Source organism: Acanthisitta chloris, unplaced genomic scaffold, assembly GCF_000695815.1.
Source record: "Acanthisitta chloris isolate BGI_N310 unplaced genomic scaffold, ASM69581v1 scaffold8961, whole genome shotgun sequence".
Taxonomy (NCBI): domain Eukaryota; kingdom Metazoa; phylum Chordata; class Aves; order Passeriformes; family Acanthisittidae; genus Acanthisitta; species Acanthisitta chloris.
The window spans coordinates 39,622-64,830 of NW_008656679.1; the positions used below are offsets into that span (position 1 = coordinate 39,622).

The window sequence follows — 25,209 nt, forward strand, 5'->3', positions numbered from 1 at the left end:
TCCTTCCTTCCTTCCTTCCTTCCTTCCTTCCTTCCTTCCTTCCTCCCTCCCTCTCTTTCTTTTCTTTTCTTTTCTTTTCTTTTCTTTTCTTTTCTTTTCTTTTTTCTTTTCTCTTTTCTTTCTTTCTCCCCCAAAGCACCAACACTTATGTCCTAAATCTCATCTACACTTTAATAGGTTTTTGAGACCCACCCAGGGAATTCTATCAGTCTTTTCCACCTCTAAGGAACTGAAAACTGAAGATTTACTCTCATGAAAAAATTAAATAGTTCCAGAAGACTGAACCACACATTTTCTCAGGAGCCTTACAGTTACTTTAATGCAGTTTAATACATCTCATCTATACAGACTGTTGCATGTAACTAGCAGAAGTCTCATTGGACACCTCTTTTTGTGGATGAGATAGGGAGGGAGGCTATGCTCACTCTATCATACCATTTTCACAGCTTTTCAAACTGTCTCAAACATAAGATATCTTTATAATCTTCTCATCTTTCTCAAGTCTTGACTGACATCTGCTATTTCAACTCAGGACTCCAGGAAAGGAGTGGATTTTTTTTTGCACAGTCATTCTGGTTTGCATTTTAGCAGGTTTTGGTTTACTGTGATTACTTGAAAAAAAAAATTCATATAGCCCTGTGAGAATCTAAGGAATACTTATAGAAAACATCTAAGTGTGCAAGGCATTATGTGCCTAAAAAGTGCAGCTAATAGCCAGCAATTTGTCATATTGTTCTGATTTTGTTAGCTTCACCACTGTTTTCACAGGAGGCTGGCTTTGAAAATATGAACTCAAAACAGTAGTAATACCCATTACTGGAAGTAAAGTCTGGAGAAGTATCTCTTGCTCAGTTTTCTTTGGCATATTTAGGGTGCAGAGCTCCTTTAACTTGGCAAGCCTGGGCAAGGAACACTTATCCATGTGCATGCAGTACACTCACTCCCATCTAATTACTTTTAGTTAATGCTATGAAACCGTTTTCTTTCATTTTAACATAGTCTCCAGCCCTGCAGACATGCAAAGCACATGAATAACAGTCTCCTAACTTCAATCAGATTACAACTGGGAACAAGGTACTTAGCCATGTGCAGCATCTGGTTGCAGAATTAAGATCATCTCTTGGGTCTTCTTAGGCAATTCTAGCATGAGATATGTGCACATGGACTATGGGATTCATGCAATGTGGGCTGCTTTGCCTAAAATGTGCAAAGTTTTTAGAAATTGAAGAGCAATTCACACAACCAATCCAGCAGCTCCTGAAGAAAGTGCACCAGCTCCAACAACCACCCTATTCACACACAGTGGCATTTACAGGAGGAAATATGGTCAATATAGAGTTAACTGTTCAAGCCAAAAGGAAGTGTCGACCTATGTGTTTCATAAAAATCAAGGACTTTTTTTTAAAATACATTTTTTTAAATACATTGCATCTGATATCTGAGAGAGAGAAGCACCCTGAAAGACTGCTATTCACCTGGCTTTACCCAGCTCTCTTGAAAAGAAGAGTGGGTTTTCTTTGGTGTCTACAAGTTTCATTAGCAAGTACATAGGCACAGAACAATGCATAATGTTAACAACCTTTCTGTAATATGTCATACTTCAACCTAAATTCCTCATTAATTATCTCATGCATTTTTCTATGTCATAGGGTGTGTCTGTTTCCAGCAGCTAAGGCATTTTGTAAGTATTTTCTAAATTACATGAAAAATTTTAAAAGTTCAAAAATTCAGAACAATCCAACATTTCAAGCTGTTAATAGAAGAGGTAATGAGCTGCACTTGATATGCTAAAATAATACAAATAGAGAAAAGAAAAGAGTTTTCTGAATGTTTCTGGAATTGGTTTTCTGTATACAATCATTAATGTGTTAAAACATGTACAAAAATGCACTAAAGGATCAGGAATATTTTTATGCAGGTACTTAGGACCTAATAAAAAATGAATGTGATGACTAAGTACATGGGCAAAAGTACAGAACGTTGCCAAAAGAAAAACTGCATAAAATCTGGCCTTTGAATGGGTGTGCACCATTGTTTTTAATATGCAAAAAACCACTTGAATATACTCAGTTGTGTGTGAAGAGAAAACAAAAGAAATAAGCACACTTGAATTAACATTATATTTTCAAATGAAATATTTAAATATTGCCAAGAGCAGTGAGGGTGTCTGGAACGGGGTGGAAGGGCAGCAGAATGAGCTGAGCAGAGCATGGTGATGCCCTTCAGCGCTGCTTGAGCAGCCACAAAGGTTTGTTCAGGTCTAGAGAGCTGAAGTAAGACCACCACCAGGGCTTCTCCCTGCCTGGTGATGATCCACCTCGAGCTTCAGGCTGTCCATGTTGGGCATGAGGGTCAAAAAGTTCCAATGGGTCATATGGGTCATACACATCTTCCATCGAGCGGCGGAGGAGCTTGTTGGGCCAAGCCTCAACAGGTCGCAGCACGAAGTCAACTCTCCCAGCGTGTTTCATCTTGGCAGGAATGGTAACCCTCTTCACCACCCGACTGTATCCTGGTGCTTGGGCACTGACTATGTGTGTCCCTGATGGTAGGAGTCGCCAGTAGTCTCCGTCAGCAGCTTAGGAAAGGTAAAGGTACAACAAAATTGAACTTTATAGTCCTTTATATCCTTTATATCTTTTATAGTTACACACTCACATACCCACACACACACACACACACACACAGCACAAGCATTTAGAGGGGATCTCAGGTTTTGAAAACTGTTTGGATACAAACTCTAGATGACAAAACCTGGTCTTTTGGAGCTAATGGAGGAAAATTCACATGCAAAATATCAGTAACTGCTGTTCCTGTGTCACAGAGAAGAGAAGATTTCCTTCGTGCTTCTTTCCCAAGGGTATAAGGAATAACTCTCAAAGAAATTAATTTAAAACTTTGTGAAACTTAAGAAAGTGAAAGAAGAATCCAGGCTGCAATATATATGTATATATATTTAGCATGTCTAAGGAGCTAAGAAATCCCTGTTTTATTAAATTGCATTCAATTACTTTGCAGACATTCTAGCACGTAAGATTATGGAGTTGGAGCTGCATCTGGTATAAATTGCCATTAGTGTAAAATGGGTGTAAATTTCCTCCAGCTGAAGGTTAGAGCCTGCAGGCAAAAGCAGGGAGTTTTAAAACAGAAAAATTTATTCTTCATTTTATATTTCCTTTATTTTGAATGGTAAGTCTCTTAGCTTAGTTAATGCTGCATTAATGTCATTTTCTCATGGAATTTCTCAGTCTTTTTTAACACTGAAATTAAGATTTTTTTATCATACAACATTATTAACCCCATCTAACTAAAGAACAAATGCTCCTCTTTCCTTCAGTGTAAACAGATTTTTTTATTTAATTCTTAATCCTTTAAAGGTCCACTGCCAATCAGAAGCCATTGTCCAGGAAGAAGTTTGAAAAAGACCCTAATTCATGCCAGAGTCTCCCACCAGCCTCAAGAATCTGCATCATCTCCACTATTGTATCCCCTCCAATGCTAGTTTTTTTGAAAGCTGGAAAGCATTCACTATATTATAAGTTTTTCTGGCTTTCCAAATTGATTCAACAACTATCATTAGAGCAAAACGTTACCATTCATGTCTTCTATTTTGTGTTCCTATGGCCTACTCTGTTCTCACTGAAATAGATAATAAAAAGAGAACATTGATTTCAGCGACAGCCTAAAAGCTCAGAACTTTATGACTGTGAAAACTAACAGTTGCATATGCCTCAATACATGTTTACCTGTTAGTGACATAACATAATTCATAAAGCAAACATAATTCAATATTCTAATTTTTTTTTATATTGGTAAAATATTGTTAAAAATTTTCATATATTTATGCATTTTCACATGAACAAAAAAGGTGGCACACCCTTCAACTACCACAGTTATTGTAGTTAGAGAGGATCCTACTCTGCTATCTACATCTCATGCTCACAATATCTCAACTAACTTATTCCATTAGGGCTCTGCACCTCCACATGCTGAGTTACAGACCCTGAGCAGGGCTATTGCCATATATCCTCAAACATTGGCTTTGATAGACAGCAGACAGTTCCAGGTGGAAGTTTTCAGAGCAAGGACTCTGTCATCCTAGAGACATGACAGACTCAACAGCCAGTTTGACATGTCTTCTCTCTTGTTCTAGAAGCAAATCCATAGTGGAGCTTTCAGTTCTCCATTAAGGAGCCACTTCTAGCAAACATGACAAGACATTTGCAGGTTAAGCTCTCAGTACTTTCATTCTGCCTCAGGAAAAATCTCAAACTCAAAATATTACCTGTGGTGACATCATGCTGAATGCCTCTGACTGAAATACGAGCATTTTTTATCGGGTTGCCAAACTTATCGGATACAATTCCTTTTATCCCCCGATGAACCTGGTAAAGCAAAGCAAGGTTAGATGAGAGTCACTTATTACAGTACCACCTCCCCATCTTCTACAGGGACACCTCTGTAGAGAGGAAGCAACTGTCAAAATGTTCCAGCAATTATAGAGGCTCTTGGGCACTAATGTCCTTTCAGATCACATTCCCTATTTAGGTAGCTCCAAGGGGGCTGAGGGAAAGGGATAATGGAACCATAGCTTTTTTGGGGCTAGGTATGTGGCTCTGTGTTGAGAGAACCTTCTCTATACAAGTCACTGGCACCTCATGATCTGTCCACAGTATTTAAAAACTGTTTCCAAATGTCTGCCCTAGACCCAGAACCACAAAGATATGAAAAGTTAAGGCTTTAAAAAACAATTCAATGCTCTCTATGCAATGAGAAAGAATCCCTTTAGGTACTTGGGACTCATCATCGCTCTGCTGCCTACACTTCACTGCCTGTCAGAATGCCATGGCAGCAGTGTGTGATATCCTTTTTGCCTTCTCTACAGGCACAGAACTGAGCAGCTTGAGCTGATGAGAGATGTGCCTGGTGACAAACTAAAGAGCAATGCAAATTCTGACATACAAGGAGGTACATAAACAGCTCACTGTATTTGAAGTTCAATTTTACAAAAAAGCAAACAAAAACATCCAAGTATTTAAGCATTAAACCTCTTAAGGTTCTCTTTTTAAAATGTTCCAAAATTAAAATATTTTATATTGGAAACTCAATATGATCTTTCTAAGCAAAAAATAATTCCATTTTGATCTTTTTTTCTGAACTGCTATGGTCAGCTTGAGCTGTTCTTTACTAGATTTTCCCACCTCCTTCTTTCTCTTACTCTCATCTTCCCCTCCCCAGTATCCTTTGTCACAAAAGAACGGAAAAAAGCACAAAGCATCAAAACAGTGGAAAAACATATTTTCTTTTCTGTTGGAATATAAAGATGCTTAAAAATATACATAAAAAAACCCATTACTTCAGAGTAATTCATAATACAAACTTGAAAAACAAGTCTAGTCTAGTGACAGCAGTTTTTTATTTAAGGTGAGGCTGTGTTGTCACTACTCTTGTTAAATGAACGTTCTGCACTGAGTGGAGCTATTCACTGGAAGATTTTGGAACAACTCAGTATAAGGACTTGAAAACTGCCCCTTATGATGAAGCACTGCAATTTGCTTTTCAGCATGAATTTGAGGATTTATCATATGGATAGTGGGCAAATCTGGTCAGAGGAGTAATCTCAGACCCAAATTTAATTTACAGTGTAGACATACTCCAAGTAGTATGACCTCATCCAACTTCAATAATAATTTTGCAATTACAACGTGATGGCATAAAAATGACAAAATTGAAACTTCCTAAAAATATGTTGGATTGTTCTGCTTTAGTAAATGTACTGGTTTTTTGTTTTGCCTCTAGTCGGTGCCACATGAGTTTGGGAGAGTGTTTTGATGCCACTTCTGATGGGGAGAAGAGATCAGCATTTAGGAAAATGAATTCTATTTCTGTGTGTTAAGCCAAGTAGATTTGTACACACACCAAATAGCCTGGTATATATCAGAATAAGAAAAGTTTGAATTGGTTATGGCAGACTTAATCTTTATCGGGAGTAATTCAGTCATCCTTATCTGCAAAGTTGTTTTGCTTACTGTCCTGCATTTACTCAAAAAGCTTTTCCGGCACAGGCTTCTACAGTATCTCACACTATAAAATCTTTACATCTTGAAAACTTCAATTGCAATATATATGGATTTAACCCAGCTCCATTTGGATTCACTAAAACTCATTTTCATCAGACAGCTGTAAAACGAAATGAGTTTGGTGGTCTGTACTGTAGACTTTATTGAATGATAATACTTACCACAAGTAGCAAGAGGTTGCTTAGAAAGGCCATAAAAACACTCCTAACAATTTTAAATTACTGCATACTCTATCAAAATAAGGCATGACAGAAAGCTAATCTCCTAATGGCTGAGAGAAAGACGAGCAACTTATGTTTCTGGGTTCACTTACTTATTGTCAGTGAGGCATTTTTATTGCTAAGCTTAAACTTATTAAAAATTACTTTTAAATGGCATGTTTTAATACTCACAGACATACAGTTGCTCCTTTAGAAGGTTTGGCTTCAGATCTTTTAAAACTACTTTCATAAAGAAATCAAGATGGAAAGTGTGGAGACAGCATTTCTAGCAAGATTTCAGCTGAATCTAAATCTCTTGCTGTGGGACAGTAGGGCTTGGGACATAAACATGGTATATGGAAAGAAAAAACTCAGGAAGCTCTCTGGAAAGCAGATCTTGTTGCTTTAGCCTTCAAGAGAAAGGATGATCCGTGTTTTTCTGAATATATGGGCATTACATTTTGGACAGTTGATGTATAATGCTGCACAAAGTGTTCACAGACAATTCCCCTTCTCACTGTTTTCAAGGCCTTTAGAGTCCTCAATCTCAATCCTTCCTGCAGTATAGGCAACATACTATCTGTGTGTCCTGCTAGACAAACTGAGGCACTGGGGCTGCTGGTGGAGTGTGGTGATTGATTCAGTGTTATCTTGATAGCAAACTGGGGAAACTGTAAAGAAACAAATATTGACAAAGAATGGAGAAGAAAAACTGTAAGCATAAAGGTCTGTAAAAGCAGATCCATACCATTTCCATGTAATTCAGAAGGGCACCTTTGTTTTCATGCCAGATTGTAAACAGTTCTTCCTCCAAAGGAAACTTTTCACATCCTACCTCCACGGTAACTTCAAAGCAATTTGTGTGAAGGTAATTGAAATCTGCCATACCTAGAGGTTTAAAAAGAAAAAGCAGAGCTCATGAACAAGCCATGTAGCCTTTAACTGGAGCTTTGCTGTTGCAGTCAGCTGAATGTTGTCCCCGTGGGTGTGGATTATTATACTGAAGAGTGTTTGTTAATATATAAAAAGTTTTCAACAATTTCAGAATTCTACAACTTGTTTCAGCTACAAATTAACTAATGACAATGACACTCCTTTCAGGCAATAAAAGCACAATTTAAAATTACTATTCACCTGACCAAGAAGTAGTGATAGAACGATACAGATTGTTTAATCACAATAATTGGATAAGCAGCTGTATCAGAGGTGATTGCCAAGGGTCACCAGAACAGAAATGACCTTTGGCCATTATTATGTTCAAAACTGTTTCTGTACAAAAGACATTGGATATAATTTTGGGAAGAATGTAAGCCAAAGATAGTTAAACCTAATTCTCACCAAAGCTTTCTAAATGCCTAGTTTCAACATAATTATTTGGGGATCCAGCTGAGTCCTAGCTGAAAACACAATCTAAGTACTGCTGAAAATTCATGAACACTGATATTACACCCATGCCAGTATTTCAGGAATCCTGAAGAAAGCTAAATACTAGTATTGGGGAAATCAAATTAGCAACCAAAGCACAAATTAAAGGGATGTTTGTCTCTGTTGTTGTTTTCCCTGAAAAAGAGTTTGAACAGACTGAAAAATCAGCGCTTGCATAGTCTGCAAGATAGATTCAAACTCATGCTGCAAAGGAATAAGAACATACCGTTAAGCATTTATTTCTAAATATCAGATTTGAAACCTAGAATAATATTAGATGCTGTAACAAATTTGAGCCTTGCATAACTTGTTAACTTTCGTCAGGTTATATCAGTGCTGAATATATCCCATGGTATCTGAATGTAGCTGTTGCCAACATACATTTTGCTACTTCAATCCCTAACAGGTTGCATTTTGCAGGAGTCTGACCTAAGGGAAACTGAAATGAAGAAAATTATCTTGTTCAAAGCCTTGTGTTTCATAAAGGTCACATAGAGGTTTTACCTCACTTGATATGATGGTAAAGTGGTTTTACCTCCAGTGAAGCTGTACCACTCAGCACCATTTATAATACCTCCGCGTTTGACAAAATTTCCACCACAACGAAGCTCAGATTGATCCGAGATGACTGGATGTGCATCTGCATAGGCTTTAGCCAGCATCTTAAACACCTGTAACAAATGGGTTTGAAACACATTTGCTTTTACAAACTGGAAACATTGTCACTGCTGTTAGCAACTATTGCTGTTGTGAGCCCAGACAATGAGCCACTCTGTGTCCTTGAGGCTGAAGAAGGCTGTGAACCACTGTGCTAGGAAGTTTTCATTTTTACCAGAAAGTTTTCATTTTCTTCTTCTCCAAGGTCCTTCTCTACAATCCAATATACTTAGCCAGAGACAGCATTTTAAATACCAGTGGATTTTGTGATACTTGGCTTAAATCTATCATCTGGGGCAGGAGCAGAGGGCCAGTTTGGGTGTACTGCAAGTCACAGGTTTTAAAGCTCAAATTAGGTCTCCCTGTTATTATAGAATTTTAGAATCCTAGAATGGGTTGGGTTAGAAGATCATCTGCTTCCAAACCCACTGCCATGGGTAGGAACACCTTCCACTAGACCAGGTTGCTCAAAGTCTTATCCAAACTGGCCTTGAACACTTTCAAGGATGGGGTATCCACAGCTTCCCTGGGAAGCCTGTTCCAGTGTCTCACCACGCTTATAGTGAAGAATTTCTTCCTTGTATCTAATCTAAATCTACCTTCTTTCCATTTAAAGCCATTCCCCCTTGTCCTAGCATTGCCTGCCCTTGTAAAAAAATCCCTCTCCAGCTTTCTTGTAGGCCTCCTTTAGGTTATGTTTTAGCTTTTGCTATTTTTACCCTTTAAAAAATACCTACATCACCTTAAGCCCAACCAGACCTTCACATTGACTGCTGCTGTTTAAAATAGACAGTGTCAATTTGCTTTGCACTTATCACTCACACAGGAAAACCTGCCAGTTTGATCTCAATGACAGCTGCTTCATTGTGGGGCAGTAGCTGTTCCTAAAAAGTGAATGATAGGATGTGGTGATGTAGGATGTCACCACTGATTTTCTAAGAGTCTTGATACTGATGAAGAGCAGAGCAGAGCAGTCACCACCCAGAAAAGAACAGTGACAGTACATGTAGTGAAGACAGAAGAAACAGAAGTGATCTGCAGAGAACTTTATTCTCTATGTCATCAAGGATGAAGACCAAAAGGACCAAGCTGGTAGTTAGAAAGCAGAGAAAATTATGGGATCAGGTAGATGATCAAGGAAAAGTGGAAAGAGAGTGTAATATAAACGTAAAGACAATTTACCAATGACCAAACATTAAAAATCCTGACTTAATATAAAATGCTTTTGCAGCTCCCTTGAGTGTCTATGTGCCTAGGTAGTGCTCAGCCCAGAAAATTAAGTGTCATTCAAAGGTCTGCTAGAAAGAAATGGATGGCAATTAAATATGTTAAGAAGAACTTTCACGGCCAATAGTTCAGTGCCATGCTCAATATATTTAACTTCTACAGGAGTTTGGATCCCAGTTCTGAACCTTCCATGGAAGGTATTTGCTGAAAGTTTATAATGTGCCTATGTGACTTAAGACTATGTCCCTCACGTTTTCCAAAGACATCTGCAGATGTCTCATTTCCAGTGACCAAGTCTTTCTACTCTTGTTTCACACCAAGAGGCATAAGGTTTTTGCCTGGCCACTAGTGCAGGTGAATGGAGATGAGTGGCAGTAAGAAGAGAAAGTGAAAAATCCAAAAGCAAGTGAAATCAATTTTACTGGAAAAAAGCTATACCTTTTTGTTGGAGAAAAATAAAAAAAGTAAAAAAGTTCCTGGATAACAATACGTTTGTATTAGCAGCTACTGTATGATTAGGCATAGACCTCAAAAAATCCGAGACATTCAGGTGTAATACAATGGGCCAAAAAGGGAAAAACCACTGAGGAATCCTTGAAACTTTGGCAGCATGATGCTTCATTTGATAAAATGAGGTCCGTGCTGTTACCTTGGCCAGAAATTTTACCCCACTGACTGTGACAGGCTGGATTTTCCAGGGGGAGGGAAGGCAGCGTTTCAACTCACCAAAGAGAGTGAATTTGACTTGGCATGGAACTTTCTGCTCTGGTGAGCAGAGGCATCAATGGATCTTGTGTAACACAAAGCAAGAGCCTGCTAAAAACCTCCATCTCCACAAAAGCCAAAATACGGGAAAATTTTGAATTAGGTGGACTGAACAAGAAGCAAAAATGTGAGTGCAAGGTCCAGCTTTGACAGTGCTTGGTCTCAGCCCGGGCTGTGCTGAAGGCTAAAGAAGTTTGAAATCTGCAGTGTCTTGGAGCACCTATCAAGAGGACCCTTGTGTGCTGCCTACCACACATACACCGTGATGGACATGGGGAGATGGCAGCACCCAGATACATTTTCAAACAGAGCAACCTGGTTTGAATATATCTCTCAAAATCTGACCTCTTAATATCTGGCCACTATCTGCACTCCAACATTTCACCCTGGGCTGCAGCCAAGGGCACACACTTGACTCATTTCCCCTTGCACTGCAAATGTGACAGATCAGTGGTCAGAACAAGGGTTGTGGCTAATGTATGGCAGATAAACCAACCTTCTGTATTTTGGGATGCAGGTTCCCTGGCAGCAGCATCTGCAGATGACATTACTTAAATGCAGGATCTCTTCACAGGTACAGGCTTTATAATTTTCTGTGCAAAATTTAAAGTGATACTGAGAGTGCTGTTAAGGTTCCTGTACTGAGTCATTTGAAAAATTGGTGTTAACTGAGGACATTCCCAGTTCTCTCCCGTATGTTCTAAATTTCCAAGTTTGTAGCCAGCTTCACAGACTTTACAGCCAGTGACTGTGCAGCAGTCACCAACATGAGGCCCCCTGTGTCACACTGTTGCACATCAGGGATGCCATCAGGGCTGATGCACTGCAATGGGATGGAGACCTTTGTCTGTGTGACTGCATCATTTTATTCAAGATACAGATCCTTGGTGGAGACGATGGAGGGACTGCTGTCCTTCTATTCCACAGGTAAACTGCTTGATAAGGCACACATGGCAATGTTTCTTCACCATCTATGGGTAAACCAGGATAATCCTAGCCCAGGCAATGGGATATAAATACACGGATTTATGATTTCACCTAGTTCTCACCAAGAGCTTCTTTAGCTTTCACTAGCACCCACCAGATATTTCTAATATAACTTTTTTACTGTGCAGTGCCTGGTTAATTTTACTGCTGAATTATTGTCATACATACATAGTCAGTAGGTGTTTTACAGCTCAGTAAAACATGGATTGATATAGAAAATATCAACAGTCATAAATATTTCAATATTTAATATGTGCTAGCGAGAACTGTCATTTTAGAAGTCATCCCAGAGATATACTCAAAGATAATGGATGCTTGAAGTCAAAGATCAACTTCTGACTATTTTCAAACTGCAGTTTGTTATATGAAGAACCACCTTTCTTAAGAGGCCAGGGACATTTTCCGCATACGCTAGAAGGCTGAAACACTAGCTGCTTTCCTAGTGGGCATGTCAGCAATGAATACCAGATTGAGGAAACCAAAGGGAAATAGGAAAGATGGCAAAAAATTTCACAGAAGATTTACAGTGTGTCCCAAATGGGGAACTTTCCAGGGACGAGAGGAGGAAATCATTCCCGTTTATCTGACCTGGAATAAATGTTACAAGGCTGCCACCATATGGCAGCCAGCCTTTTTATTTTTCCTCCTATAGATTTCAACAGACAATAACACTGCTGGTCAGGTTTGTTCCCTTCCTTCTGGAAATCACTGGTAAAAATATCACAGCCTACTACCTTTAAAAAGTAAAGCCTGGATTTTCCTAACCTATGCTTTATGAAATCATGTTTGGCCTTGCAAAAGATGGGTAAACCTTCCAGACCAAGTTGATAATGTGACAAATGACCCTATATTTTGAAGCACATTAAATAAATGTTTAAATCATATTATATATGTTTATATACCCTTTCATTATGTATATAAACATATGATTTATTACATGTGTAATACATATGTGCATAATATAGACACTTGTACACAATCTAAATAAATCAAAGTTTGTTATTTGTTGAAAGAAAAAGCTTCTATACTTCCATATGGTTTCCACATGGAAAACACATCAGTATGCTCACTCTGTAAAAACAATATTACCTTCTCATCAGGTGTAGGGGAGAACATTTTTTCTTCCATAGGATGCCTTGAATAGTCATAAGGATATGTTACAACCAGCTCACCCCCATGGAGGCTGGCAGAGAGCACAAATGGGATAGACCTCAACCACTTCATGACTGCTTTTGTCTCAGGGGCCACCTGAAATCAAGGAGAGAAAAAAGCTGTGACTAGCCACCAGCTCCAAATAGATTTGATCCTGGGCAGGATGAAGCACAGTGGAGAAGGGAGTGTGGCAAAAGGAGAATGTTGAGACTCTGGCTCTTCCATTGCAAAGTTTAAAGTGGGGAGAAAGTAAGTTTGCTCCAGGGAATGGATGAGACACACTGGAAAAACTGGGGAAAAAAAAGGAAAGACAAAGTTTGTCAGAAGAATAACTTTTCATTACAGTGACATTTTCAGCAGTTCAAAGTGATGATGGCAGCATTTTATCCTAGATAATTTGTGCCATTGTACCATCAATTGCTAACCAAACTCCTTATCTAATTTAATTTCTGAATCAGCAGGATTCAGAAGATGCTCAGGCATCCATCCTTCCCCGGCGTGCAGGAGGCTCCTTTACCCCATGTTTCTGAGGAGTAATTTCAGGGATCTGCTCCGGTGTTAGTTTCTTTTTAGGAATAACAGTGTCATCTGGTGGCCGGTCCCTGCAAGCCCAGAGTCACACCAGTGCCCCTGAAGGAGTGAGGTTTTTTCCTTGTAGCTGGAAAAGTTACCAGGGGAGAAGAGGGTGAGGACAGAGGCTGCTCACCCGGACTCTGCACCAGCGAAGATATATAGTTTTAATAAAAATGAGCAAGACCTGTTACGATAGACTTAGTCCAACATCTCTTCTGGGCTGCTAACATTGCACATCACCCTTTGCTGTCAGAAAATCAGTCAGCCAGGGCTCCAGAGTGCTTCATGGCTAGTAACAGGGTCTCAAGTCAACAGTGGGGAGGAAAAAAAACACACAAAACAAACAAACAAGCAAAACCAAAACAAACCAACCAAATTAAACCCCTAAAGATCTATACATTAGTTTTGCAATAATAGTAATTCCCATTTTCTTTGGATCAGACTCTAATCTGCTATAGGTAAATCACAGCTTTGGGGATGCAGTGGGTAGCACAAACCCAGGTGTGGAGCAGAGAAAAGCAATGTGAAGCAAAGGTGTACCATGGATGTATTACGTCCCAGCAGTGAGGCAGAAAATCATGGGAAAAAAATCATGTATTTATACAGTTTTACCTGGAATCATTTAAGATGATATCATCCTTCCCATTCCTGATCTAAGCAGGAGACTACCTCACTTCAGATGTGATATTTATTAACAGAGTCCTTCTAGTTTTCCGGTTTCCTTAAAATGCCATTCTGTAGCTGTTGAGCTGATCTAGTGACTTGAGCCACTGTGGTGACAAGGAACTTGGCAGTGTCTTAAAAACCACTGCCTGTAGCAAAACATTTGGTTTTCTGGTCTCTGCACAGTACCCTGGGATGATCTGGTAGCTATCTTTATCCCAAGGAAATTTGGGAGTGACCCAGCCACTCCCACCTGAAACCTGGAAGTGCTTTGTTCATCCTTTGACCCATCTCTTCTGAGGAGCAGACAACCCAGGTGGCTTGTAAGGGGCTATAACTGTCACTGCCTGCCCCATGGATTCCTGTTGGGGAGTTCAGAGAGTGGCTGAGGACCTGGCACCAAGCTCACACCCTCCAAGCACTATAGCACCAGCACTCCTGAGGAGGATGCTGCCCCAAAATCTCCTCAGCTCCCTGCCCTGCTACAGCTGCCCCAGGTCTTGCTGCCCAGAGAGGGCATGCCTGATACCTGCATCAGCCCTGCTTTCAAACAGCACTCTTGGACCTTGATAAGATTTTTAATTTGCTTCTGCCATTCAGTGGGCGAGAGTGAAATACACAGTTTTATTTGAGAGCTCTTAATTTCAGTCTTTCACCCTGATTAGTAAACTTGCTTAGTAGATACATGCATAAGCCACGAGACAGTGCTGTCTCACAGAGTCAGTCAATGTCTTATTGAAGCGAATGTTTTGGAAAATCAGGAGTCTCAGTGTCACTATTTTTATCCTAATAGATTTCAGTGACATCATGTACAGCGATTAAGGCTTTGAAATGTGCACATCCTGGTTCAGCTCCACCGGATGATAGCAGATGCTATCTATGTCACTCTGGCCTTCGACTATTCATAGACTTTTCCTTTAATGTGGGGTTTGATTTTTGTTTTCACCAGGGCTCTTGCTTTTAAGTTAGATGAGATCAATTTTAAAGTATCCATCTCACCAGAACAATTAGGGGCACAATTAGAAAACAGCTAAATTATTTCTCCATAAGTACAGAGAATGGCCACTACCCTTTTTAAACCTGAATCTCATTTCTGTTGATTATACTGCAATTAGTCACTGTCCACATGGCTTGCAAAGATTTCTTTTTTTCCTTTCAGAAGCAGCCAGACTCATTTTCCTAAAGACTATGCCAACCTCCACTGACACAGACTTCCAAATTCTGTTTGTATCAAGCCAAGTGAACCAACTTTATTTCAGATGAAGCCTGAAGTCTCTCAGTCTAAACCCTCAGACCACTTATTGCAATAATTCATAATAGTGGGGAACAAAACACATTGTACAGCAAAGATAATGGGGAGCAAGAGCTCTCCTGAGCTTAAGGGATTGGCTGGGAGCTCACTTTCTGGTTTTGATCTTTATACAATGCCCTGCAATACTCAGATAATTACTTTAATAAGGCAGGTAACAAACACTATTAAGTAAATGAAAGCTGAGAGGCTGGTGTTGAAACATTCAATCTAATGCTCTTGCATGCACAAAGCTGACTACTGTAAGAGCCATGGGTTCATCTGCCTGACAAAACTGAGGCTCATTATGGGAGAGCTGAATTGGCTGTCCTGTGATGCCACCGGCAGAGGAGAGGGACATGAATCTGTGAGTCCACTTAATGCCAGGTTTGTGAACCATGTGAAACTGCAGTCAGCAAGGAGATTTTTGTGATGTCATCCAGACCAGAGGCAAATTGGTTCCCACATTTGTTCTGCAAAATATATGGCTTTGGAAATGATGTGGGTGTTGTTTAGATCAGGACCAACTCTGGGGTCAGGAGAGTATCTAGAGATACCTTAAGCATTTGTGCTCTGAGGAATAAGTCCTTATTTCTTTGTTACAGACAAGAAAAGGTTTGCAGGAGGAGAAATGTATTTATAACCACAGGTCAGCACCCACTGAGGCAGAGCTCAGGCAGGGGATGCTTGTGTGCCAAGGCTCCCTTGTCTCTTGTCTGTGGTGACAGGCACCCTAGAGTAACCAGCATGCTGCAGTTGGTGCAAACCTGTGGTGCTAACTGTAAGAGCAATGTAGAGCTGTTTCCATCTATCCCTCTACAAAATGCTGTGATGTTCACAGCATCTAAGAAAGTTAAATACATGGTTGTAAAAATTATTTCTGCAAGTGGCTGCCAAGACTGGAGGAGACCTCTAAGATCATCAAGTCCAACCATTAACCTGTTAAAAATCAGTGGTCTAATATGCTATTCATTAGTGAACCCGTCACAGCCTTGCATCTTCACATGCACTTTTATCCAGATTTCACTACTATGCAAGGGGTACCAGAACACTGGGGCAGCATTGGGGATGTCTTTGGGATTTAGACCTGGCTTTATATAAGACCACCTGCAGCAGAGCAGGAACTTGGTCTCCCATACTTCTGCTAACACACCAGCTGCTGAAACAATCTGGCTCCCCACCTGTCTAAGGCTATCTGCTAGGAATAAAACTTTAATTAGAATAAAATCAGTTTAAAAGCAGAAGAAAATCAGAGCTCCCAATATCAGAACTACTGATTTATCTTCCTGTATTTCTTCTTTCAAGGGGAACTAAGTTCCATCGAGAGGTGCTAGTGCTGGGGCCTGCTGGGCTGTCAGCAACACAGGTAGGACTGAGCTTTGCTTTCCTGGACACAACATAACCTAGAGGTTAGTGAAAATGAGTGTGAGGCTGGATAGTGCTGCCTCCATCCTGCTTCCATCCTGTAGCAGCAATTTTCTTTTCCAGCACCACTGCAGCTTCACAGGCTGTTTCCATTGCTCTATCTAGTTACAGTCACTTATAAACATCCCCTTTTATTTTTTTATGGAAGCTGATGCCATACAACTTTACATGAAGTCTTTGTACATTTTCCAAGGCAGAAAGCACTACTGCATCCAACCTGTGCAGAGCTTAGTGCAACAGCAGCCAAATCCATAAAGTCTTTAACATGCACAACAGTTTAAATCACTAATGATGAAACATTACATGCTTGTGACCCACTCATAACAGTCATTATTCTTAATCTGAACCAGCAAAGTTCAAATTGTCCACAAATTTTCCTAATGATTTGTGACACCTGCCTCTTTGGCCAGACCTACACCATGATTTTCATGCCAATTCAGAGTCTGTCCAGTTCAGTCCTATTTATAAAATCTGATTGCCAGCAAATAACTTCAGACCAAGCAATCTCAGTTTCTTAATTCTTGAGTTGCTCTGTAGTATATATGGTTTATAAAATCTGTAGTTCATACCTTACCCCACCAGTAGGACTGTGGAATGGGGATGTGGTCCAGACGGGCCCCACGAATCCCAGCTCTTCTGTAAGCCTCAGATGTCAAATCTGGGAAATTCCTGTTCAGGTCCAAGTTCTGAGCTGTCTGTCGTCCGATAACCCAACCATTGTAACCAGCTCCCTAGTTGGTAACACAGAAGCCAACCTCAGAATAACTTCCTGTCTCAAAATACCACTTTGTGTTTAAAATGCTGTTTTAATCAAAGGGATGTTTTAAAAGAAGCAAACTACAAATGTCTATACTGTTAAAAACCCCGTACTTATTAATCACTTTTTCTCCCCAAACTGACTAGCATTCAGGAAGCATTTCACTCACCAGTGATGTGACTCATGAGAGGAACACAGCAGCTTCTTGCCCAGCACAGAGCAGCATGCAGAGTGGATTAGAGGAGGAGAAAAAGGAAATACCAAAGACAGGATCAGGCAGAATGCAATAGCTAGACTCATATAACTGGCAGAGCTCACCACATGAGCAACACAGAAAAGGAAAGGTCTAGTTTCATGCTGATGGTGGTAGTGAGAACAGTGAAGTGAAAAGAAGTAGAATGCCAGGTGACATAATAGAAGCTCTGTTTCCACAGGTCTCCATCAGACACAAGTTTATCTCTGAAAACTGCCATCCATTATGAAACTGTGACAGTACAGAAAATATTCATTTCATTACACCTGCACTTCTAAAAGAGGAGGAACATCTGTTCCATGGTATTAAACCACATTTCCTTATAAAACAATTGAAGTCATTATGGTGAGTCAGTAGGCATTTTGTTCTACAAATGATAGCAGGGAGTGCTAAATGCATGAAAAACTAACATAGTCATTCCCACATCATCACATGCAGGCAGCAAAAATGGCAAATATGGCTCTGATTTCCTCTTAACTCTGTTCATACCATCTTTGGAAAGCAACCTATCACCAGCCCCACCTGGGATTCTGGCTGCCAATTATTAACATTCCCTCATTTACATGATGCTCCCTTCCCAGTTTGCCCATTCCCATGGGGAATCTGAGAAACATGAAGGCCTGAACATTTCCTTATAAAAAACCTTTTACCTCTTCTGCAGCTAGTTCATACCCATCAGGGTTGAGTGAAGGCAAGAGATGAATTCTGGTATTGTTAATCAAGGTCTGGACACGAGGGTTCCCGAGAAGATACTCCGAACACAAATACTGTGCGAGGTATATCAGCAGCTCCTTCCCCACAACTTCATTACCGTGCATATTGCCAATGTACTTAAATTCTGGCTTGACTGTGGAATATGAAGTAATTAGATGCTTTAATTTGATTATACCTGGGTGGCTTCCAAAAGCAGAGTAACCCAAATATCTTACTGAAAGTTTGATTTACACTGATTTCATGCATATGTTCCTGTAAGTAACACAACAGTTCCAGGTGAATTTCCCTCCATTACACACCAGTTCAGCAACAATTTCAATAATGTGAAATAAAGTTAAGCCCAAACTATCAGGATCTCAAGCTGTAAGAGGCCATCATTGCTCTGAGGTTTTCCTGGACTCATCATTATTTGTGAACAAAGAATGCTGCAAACAAAAATTTCAAGCCATGGCTGGGAAAGAACAAAATACACCCCTGGCACTTTCACTTACCTTGGGCAGCTTCAATGTCTTAGTTTGCCACAGGTCCTACAAACAACCTGCAGATGTGTACTGTATTACCTCTCTATTTGAAACAGAAAATGGGTCTTGCATAAAAAATGACTTTCAGGCTAAATAGCCTTGGAATAAGACTATTAGAAACATGTAAATTTGTAATTTCCTGCAGTTATTCTCTCAATTTCCATCCTTCCTTGGAGACTAATGGAAAGTAGAAAATAGATACATTTCAGAGCACCCTTTCCTGTCTATCCTTTCATCTTTGCCTTTGATCCTGGCCAGCCTTGAGCACTAGGTACGGAAGGTGGCCTGGCACAGAGCTGTTATGCCCCTTGCTCAGCCTGGCAAAATCTCCAGCTCTGGAGCTATTTCCAACCCCTTTTATGCTGTCCTGAGCAGCATGAAGCAACAGGTTTAGAAGAAAATGCTAGGTAATGTGTTACACTACCATCTTTTATCCTGCCATAACACTGTTTTCATTTAAAAGCCTGATTGGCTTTGTGTTCTCCTGGAAATTGGAGTATCAGCTGAAAAAGACACCTGCAATTTCTTTACTTTAAAAAAAGAGAGAAAGAATGACAGGCCAAGAAAAGGTAATGTATATATTTGCTCTGTTAAAGACATCTACTGGGACCTGATCAAGTTTAAAGGCACCTTAAAATACCTTTACACAATGCAAGGATGTATAGCCAAGAGCTGCCAGTCTTTGCTGTCTTCTCTGACTCCCCTGAAGCACAGCATACAGAGGACACAGTATCCTAACCTGAGATGATAATCTCAACAAATTATTAAATCAGATGTAGTTCAGTTCTGCCACACTGCTGAGGCTGTGTTGACACTGGAGCAGTTCTGATGAGAAGCAACCTGAGGTTCTTAGTATGCAGCATTGGTCATAGCACTCCACTAGATTTAGTAAGGTGCGATTTTTGAACTGGGAACAGGTAACTAGAAAGTAATACCTAATACTCTCCAAGAATATGACCTGCATTTTGAAGATTTTTAAAAATCTGCCCCCCACTCAGAGATGAATCTACATAATAGAGATCTGCCCTGGTCCCCTCTGCAGAAAAGTTGTGAGGACTCATATCCTAATATAATATATTAGCATCTATCTACAGTAGGTGCTAATAGCACTTTATTAGCACTCATAGCACTCTTGATGTGCAATGATAACATAAATTCCTGGTATTATGCACCTGTTAAACTGACAGGTATTGCACTGACCTGAACCTTTCTTCAGCACAATTGTCTTCCATGCTGTCACCCCTTTTTGATGTCAATGTACTTCTGTATCTGAGGCCATCTCAGAAGATGTACATATTTTAGGATGTGAAGAATCATGTTTAGACTATGGACAGGCATTGCTTGTAAGAAGTGTGTGGAGTTTGATGGTGCAGTGATAAACAAAAGGAGACTGAGGAAGTGGTAGATGATAGGAATGGCAAGTCAGTAACAGAAAACTATCCCAACAAGTTTGCAGGCTGGCCACAAATAAATAACAGCCATATCACTGCACCCAAGTACATGATCATACATCTAGGAACAAGGATACCAACCATGGGCATACACTGAGGTCATAACAGTAAGAAATTACTACAGTAAATCATCAGCTATCCCTGTAATTCAGGAACACAAGGGAGGAGAAATTTTTTTGAATCAATGCCTCTTACAGTTTAAGTAACATCCCATTAAAAGGACATGTTTTCACTTAGATAATCTGATCTGCCCTCAAGCAACCTGATCAACACTGATACATAACTCACGCAGTTCATGGTGTCCAGGCTTGGTTGAAAACTCAATCACAAAAAGATCCTTCCCTTCAAAACTGCGACCTATGCTGTAAGTTGTTGCAATATGGGAGCACTTGGCAGCAGTCTTCTTCAACGTGCTCACCATTTGGGAATAGGAATGGTGTTTGAACTGAATAAAAGTTGCTGGCAAGTCTGAAGGTGAATCTTCCTCAACATCTACTTCTCCTGCAAAGAAAAATGGTAACACAGTGTTTTAAACCATGGTGTTCAGAGGATTGTATGAAAGCCTCCCCTTTTCTGCAAAATACCCTTATAATTAGAAGAATTATAGAAAATTCAGCCTCAATAAAAACCTTAATTATATGTAGTACATCCTACACTGTTTATTGTGACATATTTTGTTTGCAAAATCTTGCTAACGCATATGCACACTGCTAAATATTTAATGCAACCTCCAGTTATAATTTGGCTTTTGGCAAGCTAACACATTTTAGTTACAAATTGTACAGATTTTTCACTTGAAATTTGGTGGATCAAATTTAGTTTCTATGAGAGTCACGTCTTCAGCTACCTAGATTTTCTTCATCCAAACAAAAATCAGTGACAATTATTAATGAGAGCATTTTAATGAGCTGTAAAACTTGTCAAGAAGACATGAATTTACAAGTGCATCAAGGTTTTAGCTTTTAAATAAAATATTTTAAATATATAGACATCTACCACACAGGACATGGCTTATCTAAATTTATCCAAACACCTTGCTCTGAGCTGCCTGTCTTGATGCTCTTTGTGAACGAGGGAGAGAAACAGATACTTCTTGAGTGCAGTTTAATTAAGTGTTTAAAATAGGTGGAACAAAATGAATCACACCTTACAGGCATCTATAAAGACAGCAAGCTGAGATGACAAGCGAAGAGGTTTTGTGCCATAGATGTGTCAAACTGAGTGAGATGAGACTCTTCCCATCTAGACAAGATGCAGAAGCAGAGCTTCCTTCCTTACCTCTCAGCTTTGCCAGTGGGTCAAAACATCCTTCTTCTTCCCCAGCGAAAAAGCGGTCGCAGTCTAAGAAGTAGGGCCAAGCCATGTCTATTGCATCAAAGGCAAAGAGGCAACTTTTTTTGAGGTTTTCACAGACATGCCTGCAGGGCTTTATAACTTTGTCCTTTCTGCACTGTGGGGCCAGCACCGAGCAGGCCAGAATCCTTAGGTCTGGATTGCATTCTCCCTGGAGCAAGTTGTGCAGCACACTGATGAGGAGGTACTCGGAGCTGTACTCAATCACCTCTCGAGATTTCTGATCCAGAAAATTAGGATACGCCATTTGAGCATAGGCAACATCATTACAAGAACTTAAGGCAATGTCCACGCATTTTGCTATGAAAAGGAGATGAACATAGGAAAAATAATTTGTTTCACTGGCATTCTACATAGTTCAAAGACAACATAACAAATACCATGTTTAATGAACTTATTTCTTTTGTTCACAACTAGGTTGGAAGCAGTTTACAGTACTCTAAAACTTAATTTCATTTCTAAAACCACTGGCAGAAATGATGAGAAGCATGCTTGGTCTGGAGATTGATTGCAAACAGTTTGATACAAGAAGATGTCATTCAAAATTCAAGTGGTGTCTGGCAATTTAAGGGGGCATCAGGGCTTATTTGATTGATAACCACTGTTTCTAAAAAGATTCACTTTGCTAATTCAATGCCTGAAAAAAAGAAAGGACAAATCTCTACCCAGAAAACACTGGAGTACTGAAGCCCTTTTGTCAAGTTTGATTGAAATTGCTCAAAGAGATCAAAAATTATTCTAGGACTTAACTCACAGGCAAGCAGACCCATAAATATAATGCATTTTATGAAATCAGGCTAGGAGGTCTTTGGAAGGATAAATGTTGGGAATATTTTCAACACACTCAGAGGTGAAAAGCCCTTCATAATATTACTGGTTATTATAGGGCTATTAAAATTCATTTATTTTAATTTTAAATTTTAACTGATTTTTAAGTAATTTAAAATAGCTGTATTTGATTAATTTATCCTATTTATTAATTCATTATTAAAATTAATATTTTAGGGCTATTAAAATTACTGGCTATTTTTATGGGTCTACATTTGAGCCTCCTTCTCTGGTTGGTAGCAAATACTGTCACCACAGCTGCAAAATCCTACGTTGTGTGAAAGAGTACATTTCTCTTGTAACAAGACCTACTATAGCACCAACAGAATACTTGTCAGAAAACAATGAAGAAATACTTAAGGTTTTGAGATTCTTCAAGACCAGTGAGCAAAGACACATCATACCTTTATGTGCAGTTTGGCATTGACCTGCAAATAAAGAGGAAAAAAAATCATTACAGAGCAAGTAGAAGTGACACCTCCCTTGTGTTGGGAATTGTCCAATCTGGTATCCCCACAGAGGCTGCTGAGACTCTATGTCCTGAGGTCCAGCCATACCAGGGACAAGCACATAATCCCAGGAGGAATATATTACATATATACACAAAGAGAAAACACAGTAAAGGGAAACACAGTCAGCACCAAAGTATCATCCTGTTCCCCTTTCTGGCTAAACAAGATGAAAGACCATTGATGAAAAAGAAATACAGGTGGATCCCTCCAGTAACTCACCTTAGACACACTGGTACCCCAGTATCTAGGCTCAGTTTTCTAGTAGCTGGCCCCTGGATCCACTGCTCTGCCATTTGCCTCCTGTACTGACACACATACAGGTCTCTCTGGTATCTGGCCAAGACCTAGGATCTCACTGGTAGCCAAGCCCCAGACACTGTGTTCTTCCTAATAGCTGGCTTGGACCTCTTGGTTACTCAAAGTTTCCAACTATGAGAAACTCTGGTCTTTTCAGTATCCAGCCCAAGATCACTGCCCCTCAAATACTCAGCTTCCAAATATTTTGCCAAGTCCACTGCTAGTCTAGCTTGGTGTTTGCTAGCAACTGCACACACTGACAAACACACACAAGGCACACACAGTCTGATCCCTCCAGCCACTGTACCCCAGGCACACAAGCCCTTCTGACCCATGGTCTCACACCAGTCTTTGGCATGTGAAACCCCATAGACCACCATACACCCCCTAGAAAAAGAGATACTCTTACCCAGGCAAAGAATTGGAAATGGAGATTCAGAAGGAGATATGACAGACTGCAGGGATCAGGTACAGGGCACGAACAGGCAATCTCACTTACCAGCCAGCACTCCATCCACAATGTATCTGATGTGTGGCTGTGTAAGAATCAGGCCTGTGCTTGAAAAAGACGTTGAGGTGCCCAGCCCTGAGAGCTTGGCAATATTTCTAAACTTGCTTAAAAACTCTATTAGGTTCCTAGGAAATTTCACTAATCAATATATAGGTCTTTATTCATCTGGTTTAGTCGAAAAGTCCATGTGAGTCCTTCTGTACATACCAAGGTGCCTTATTGGTCTCTCCCTAAAAAATCTGTTGGTCCCACATAATGTGCATACCATTCTTGCAAAGCAATTCAGCCTTTTGTGGGTATGAGGGGACCTTATTTCTTCCCCATCCTACTTCATCCTATCTCTAGCAACTGCATTCTATCTTCCTTTTAATAACATCTTAAAACTAATTATTTCCCTGCCCAACTACTCTCATGGGAAAGCTTTTCCAAAAGCTCACTCATCTAATGGCTAGAAACTGCCTTTTAATTTCCTGTTCAAAAGTATTTGTGGCCACTTTGTGTTGTTGTGCCACCATTGTCCTTTAGCTTAAATTGCTCTCTGTGCTCCCTGGTGCATACCTTCACCCTGTGTTTGCACAGAGCAATCAGATCTCCTCAGCTTTATGTTTACTAGGTCAAACAAATTAAGATCTCTTGATTTTGAAGGAACATGGTTTGATAACCGAGGAGAGGCTTCTTCAGCTCCTATAGCTAATGATTCTATATTGCCCTTCAACACTGGCAACTAAAGAAAAATATTGCTACCAAGGTATTGGAACTGGTTTTACTGGTGCTTCACAGAGGCTAAGCCACCATGTGCAAGCTTTTTAAACATCAACAGATTCACTTTTCTTGTGATGCATTTGGGATCTAGCTCTGCTGCTATTTCTTCTAGCTCTCACTGGGGGACACAGACATCCAGCTCAGTGAGTTGAGCATTTTCCCTTGTAAAACAAAATGCAATATGTTTTCATTTTTTTCTTGCTATAAAGAGTTTGAACATCTACTCCTGGCATATTTGTTTAAATGTAATCAACTGCATATGTGCTCTAATGAGTTGATCATTCTTTAGCCAAAACATAGTCATTGTCATGAGAAACAAATTAACCCTGGGATTTTATCTTGGAGGGAGATGTTTAATTGGAAATTAGTCTAGTTCTATATTATGAATTGTAATTGATCCACATTACCTCATAAAATAAATGAGGCATCAGAACTAGCAGAAACAGCCCATCTCCAACACCAACAAGTTCTGGTAAGCAGCAAGCTGGAAAAAATTACATCCATACAAACTCCTTTCCTGGCTTGGTACATTATGCTAATAGCAATAAACAATACCTGGTTCATCAACAGTGCTTTCCTTTACAGGATTTCAATGTTTCCCCTAGCTAGGCACAAACCCCTCTGTGAGTTAGTTATTAAGGTCAAGGCATTTCTATAAAAGCTTCATCTCAGACAGATACTGCATGTAGCGTTACATCTGAGGATAATCAAGGAATAGCATTTTGTACAATGCTAGCTGGGAAAGAGAAAGGAGAAGTCTCTTGCTAGTAAGAGCTCCAGAAATTAATCCTGCTGATTAAATTGGACG

At 39.8% G+C, this 25,209-nt stretch overlaps 1 protein-coding gene across 1 annotated transcript; it reads right to left on the reverse strand.

Moving 5' to 3' along the window:
• Positions 1–2,222: 2,222 nt before the first annotated feature.
• Positions 2,223–22,741, reverse strand: CPZ (carboxypeptidase Z). The gene is made up of 10 exons (XM_009084431.1): positions 22,724–22,741; positions 21,417–21,791; positions 20,427–20,639; positions 18,103–18,299; positions 17,012–17,173; positions 12,431–12,589; positions 8,241–8,376; positions 7,029–7,168; positions 4,286–4,385; positions 2,223–2,578 (listed from the first exon to the last, which is right to left on the reverse strand). The coding sequence occupies exons 2-10, from the start codon at positions 21,736–21,738 to the stop codon at positions 2,223–2,225; spliced, it is 1,785 nt and encodes a 594-aa protein (XP_009082679.1). The 5' UTR covers positions 21,739–21,791; positions 22,724–22,741.
• Positions 22,742–25,209: the final 2,468 nt, after the last annotated feature.

Bases quoted from the DNA above. Each gene is read 5' to 3' on its own strand.
- CPZ (XM_009084431.1), bottom strand. From the start codon at position 21,738: ATGGCGTATCCTAATTTTCTGGATCAGAAATCTCGAGAGGTGATTGAG. The intron at 12,590-17,011 runs GTATGAACTACA...CCTTGATTTCAG, and splicing joins AGTCCTACTGGTGGGGTAAG to GTGGCCCCTGAGACAAAAGC. The intron at 8,377-12,430 runs GTAATATTGTTT...CATTTGTTACAG, and splicing joins CCCCTACACCTGATGAGAAG to GTGTTTAAGATGCTGGCTAA.